This window comes from Entamoeba nuttalli (genome assembly GCF_000257125.1).
Source record: "Entamoeba nuttalli P19 unplaced genomic scaffold asmbl_2135, whole genome shotgun sequence".
Taxonomy (NCBI): Eukaryota; Evosea; order Mastigamoebida; family Endamoebidae; genus Entamoeba; species Entamoeba nuttalli.
In genome coordinates, this window is record NW_008575096.1 from 1 (window position 1) to 4,341 (window position 4,341).

A 4,341-nucleotide genomic window follows, 5' to 3' on the forward strand; every position below is an offset into this window, starting at 1 on the left:
AATGAATTTATATTAATAGTTTATAATATCATAAAGAAACTATCCACAAAATAGTATTAAGATTAATTAAAAGAAATTATATTTTAAATGAAGTCAATTTATTGAAAGTAATTAAACAAGAGTGTTTAAAGCGTATAAGTTAACTATTATTTCATTTAAATAACAAATAAGAGAGTATTTGCCATGTATTTTCAATCGAAGAATAGAACATTAACTATTACTATAACAATTAATACTTAAAATTATGTAATTTATTGAAAATTACATTATGTTTCTACTAGACAATTGGAGGGATTAAATTTAAGACAAGAAAGCTACGTTTGTTTCTTCATTAAATGGTTAGTAACATGGGTCTTTTTATCGCTTCTAAAACACAAAAATAAAATGCATTATGGGAAATATTAGATCAGAAATTTCTTATAAAAGTAAAAATCATAAAAAGAGTTATTATATTGATCTAGAAATGATAAATACAAGAATCATTAGTTTTAAGTTCGCCTTTGAAGTTAATTGAAAACCAGTAAAAGAGCCAATCAAAATCAGAATATATATATAGATTAATCTATTTCTATTTAAAGCAAAAATTATTTATAGAAAATCACATAAAAATTTGAAAATAAAATAGGTGAAGTAGAAGGAATATATAGGGAAGATTAGGGGAAAGCGAAATTTACTAAGTTTTTGTAAAAAGAAAAAAGGAAAGATAAGAGACTTGATGAATTTATGCAGGATTGAATTTTCGAGAAAGACGAAATATGGAGATATAAAAAGAACTTGATTAAGAAATACATACACCAATGGAAAGTATGAATATTCAAGAGGCTGGAGTTATTCGTTGTTGTTGTCAATGTCCTATCTGTATGAAAGGAACATTCTTTCAAACAAAAAACCCCAAAATGAAAACAACACGACTAGTTTTATTGATATTAAAGTCACTTAAAGTACTAAAACCAGAAATTGAATATTACTCATTAGTCAAAGACATCCTCCCATTTATCAATAACCATTTGCAATTATTTCAAAATTTGAAAATCTTCAAAAATGGAAAATGGAGAAAATCAATATTAGATGCATTAAATCATTCAGCACTAGTTGAGTCAGGAAGAGAAGTATGTAAGAATAGAGGATTCTATAAATTGAAAGAAGATGAAGAAGAGAATAAAATGATAATTGAAAAGAATAAAATAAAAGATGAAATGAGTAATAGTCTTGAGCTTTTAGAAAATGAACTCAAACGAAGTTTGAGATTATTAGAAGAAATTAAAATGATACAAGTAAATGAAATTGAAAAAAATGAAACTTCATTTATTTGTGAGTCAAAACGTACAAGTATTGATATTATTCACAACCTTCAATTATCATTGTATCATCTTAATTAACTGTATTTTGTTTATTTTTATTCAATTTTTGATTATCTGAATTTCTTTTAAATAATTAATCAAAACAAAAATATAAGAAACGGTCAGTTGAAAATAATTGGGCAAGGGATTGAATAACATCTTCATTAATACCTTTTGATAATAATACTGATGAATTGAACAAATCAGAAATAGACAAATGATTTGTTTTCATCATTGAATAAACATCAACATTAAGCAACGATGATAATTCTGATGCAAATGATTTTATCTCATTAACAAAGTTAGGTTCATCACTATGAAAAGATTCAACATTTGATTTAATAACATAATTAATGCAATTCATTAACAAAATGTCATCATCTTCTATTGGAATAAACAAAAATGAAGAAGATGGAGATAAGTCAAATTGAAGACGTTGAATGAGAGAAGAATTGAAAGATGTTTTCAAGAAGAAAATAACAATGTCAGTGTCTTTAAGATATTTTCTTCTTTGAACCAATGTTGTATAATCAGCATCAGAAATAATAGAATCAGCATTAACAATATCAATATAAATATTATTTGGTAAGAGAATGTCATGACTTAGAATTGGAGAGTCAATGACTTGATATTCATTTTTGAGTTGGTTCAGAATATACTCATTGTGAAATCCTGAATGAACACGAATTGATGTATGGTTTGTTGGTATAACTACAACTGTTTGTTTCATTTTATGCTTTTGAGTTAAACATATAACTTTAAATGATGAAGAAATGATTCAATCTTGTTATTAATAAAAATAAAATAAACAAAATGGAAAAAGATCAAATAAGTAAATACAATTCAATTGGACATTAGTAATAACAATTATCATATCTCAGTGGATAAACAACAACTGGCATTCCAATGTTTTGGGTATAAAATAATGGCTGATACTCAACAACAATACTTCTAGTTGTTGATTGTTGTTTATTGAAACAACCATAAGAGAGATGTTGTTGATCAACAAATATGTCTTTTATCTCTGGAATATGAAGTGCTGATAATTGTGAAGAATCAACTTTCAATACTTGTTCTCTTTTAAAAGAATTAGAAATAAACTGTTCAAACTTCATTCCAATCTCAATAAGTCTCTTCTCATTAATAATTTCTCCACTTGGAAAACTGATTGATGACACCTTTACAAATCGTTCAGTTAATTTAGCTTTTTTGGTTTGTCTAATAATAAAGTTATATCCACACTTTTTTAAAAGATATAATAGTCCATTGTTAATCCATGATTCTTTGCTTCTATTATATTGTTTGTCACTCATTCTTTCACGATTGATTGGTTGCTCATTTACCATTTCTCTAATAAGTAAATCACTCATTTCAATAAGATCATTTTGATACATCATTGTTCCCATAATTGTAAGATCCTCTGGAACCATCATCTTGATTGTATTTTTAGTCTTTTTAGTCCTTCTGAATGAAACTACAGCTCCAAGTTGTTTAATCAAAATACATAGAACAGTATTAGTAATTCCACTTTCAACATTTCTTGATATTATCTTTCTTTCTCTTAAAACAACATCACTGAGTCTGTCATTTGAAATAATAGACATTTTCCTTTTGATTAGTACTGGATTTTTTGTTCATTTTTTATAGTTTATTTTTAGGTGCATCTCATTATTATAACCAATAATTTGAATGGATCTATTATAATTTTAAAGATTAACCAATAATTAATTAAAAAGATCAATTATTAGATCAAAATATAAAGATCTCTGGATATTTTATTGAAATTATTCATTTTAGAGATGAAATAGAATGTCTACAAGATAAATAACTTGAAGTTTTTCAATAATAAAACATTTTAATTTTACTTTTCATAACATAAATTTGTTTTTTCTATGAATAAAAATGTAATATATAACAAAAAATAATTCAATTTAGAAAAGATTGAAAGTATTTGGATGAGCAGCATTAATGTTATATAAGGTGATATCTACACCAAGTTCTGTTGCAAGGTCTATTCTTTTTTGAATGAATTCAACAGTTGGATAAATAATTTCACATCCATTTTCCATGATAAATTTTTGTTCTTGACATTTATCTATCCATTCAGATTTCTTAACTTGAAGTAAGTTATTATAGAAATAAGTAGAATTAACCATACTTCGTGGTTGATTTGGACAAAGCATTGTTCCTGCAAGGTCAATGGTGATTGATGTCTTTTTTGTTAAATCAACATAATTTGATGTATATTTTTCAACTAATCCTTTAATGTAATAAACAGGAGAAGTGCAATGTGAACCAATCATATTCCTATCATAATATTGCATGTCATCAAGAATAAATTCATCAACTAAATTCTTTAATGAAGCTATTTCACTACTTCCAATTGCTTGAGAATTTGGCTAGATATTATTAATCTTTTTATAACTTTCATATTCTTAATATATTTATTGAACAAACAGGAATAATAGCAAATACTTGTTTCTGAATTTTATGTAATTCAATTCCTAATCTTCTTAATATCAGTCTAACATCACGAGTTGATCTTCCAGTGATAAAAAATACATTTTCTAAATCTTCCATACACACACCATCTAATCCATATTTGTTTATTGTTTCAATAACTGCTTCTGTCATTTCAAATGTCCAATTAACAATACTTGCAAAATTCCCAAACACAATATGTCCAATATTATGTGTAAAATTCTTTTTATATACCCACTCCCCTTCAATTTTAGGACTTCCTGATGGAAATGACTCAGCACTAAATCCTTTTCCAATGACTTGGTCAATTCTGTCTTTATGTTCAATAGCAATATTCATATCCTCATCATTTTCTATCATAGCAAATATCTTTCCTTTAAATTTTCTAGGTTGATTTTCAATAGAACTAACAACAGTAATAACTGTTGCAACACAATTTTCAATAAGTAATATTAAAACCCATATTACTACTGGTATTGTTTTTCTCATTTATCTTTATTTCAGTTCTTTTATTTTTTTT

The 4,341-nt window shown here is 25.6% G+C and overlaps 4 protein-coding genes across 4 annotated transcripts; 1 reads left to right on the forward strand and 3 right to left on the reverse strand.

The window, feature by feature from the left end:
• Positions 1 to 797: 797 nt before the first annotated feature.
• ENU1_010540 (hypothetical protein) lies at positions 798 to 1,379 on the forward strand (the record flags this gene model as incomplete). Its single annotated transcript, XM_008856666.1, has 1 exon — positions 798 to 1,379. One exon carries the CDS (start codon positions 798 to 800, stop codon positions 1,377 to 1,379), a length of 582 nt encoding a protein of 193 aa, XP_008854888.1.
• Positions 1,380 to 1,434: 55 nt separating this feature from the next.
• On the reverse strand, positions 1,435 to 2,070 carry ENU1_010550 (hypothetical protein; the record flags this gene model as incomplete). The annotated part of the gene is made up of 1 exon (XM_008856667.1): positions 1,435 to 2,070. One exon carries the CDS (start codon positions 2,068 to 2,070, stop codon positions 1,435 to 1,437), a length of 636 nt encoding a protein of 211 aa, XP_008854889.1.
• Positions 2,071 to 2,193: 123 nt separating this feature from the next.
• Positions 2,194 to 2,944, reverse strand: ENU1_010560 (hypothetical protein; the record flags this gene model as incomplete). Its single annotated transcript, XM_008856668.1, has 1 exon — positions 2,194 to 2,944. The coding sequence occupies one exon, from the start codon at positions 2,942 to 2,944 to the stop codon at positions 2,195 to 2,197; it is 750 nt and encodes a 249-aa protein (XP_008854890.1). The 3' UTR covers position 2,194.
• A 327-nt stretch (positions 2,945 to 3,271) lies between these two features.
• ENU1_010570 (hypothetical protein) lies at positions 3,272 to 4,310 on the reverse strand (the record flags this gene model as incomplete). Its single annotated transcript, XM_008856669.1, has 2 exons — positions 3,272 to 3,739; positions 3,798 to 4,310. 2 exons carry the CDS (start codon positions 4,308 to 4,310, stop codon positions 3,272 to 3,274), a joined length of 981 nt encoding a protein of 326 aa, XP_008854891.1.
• Between the last annotated feature and the right edge of the window lie 31 nt (positions 4,311 to 4,341).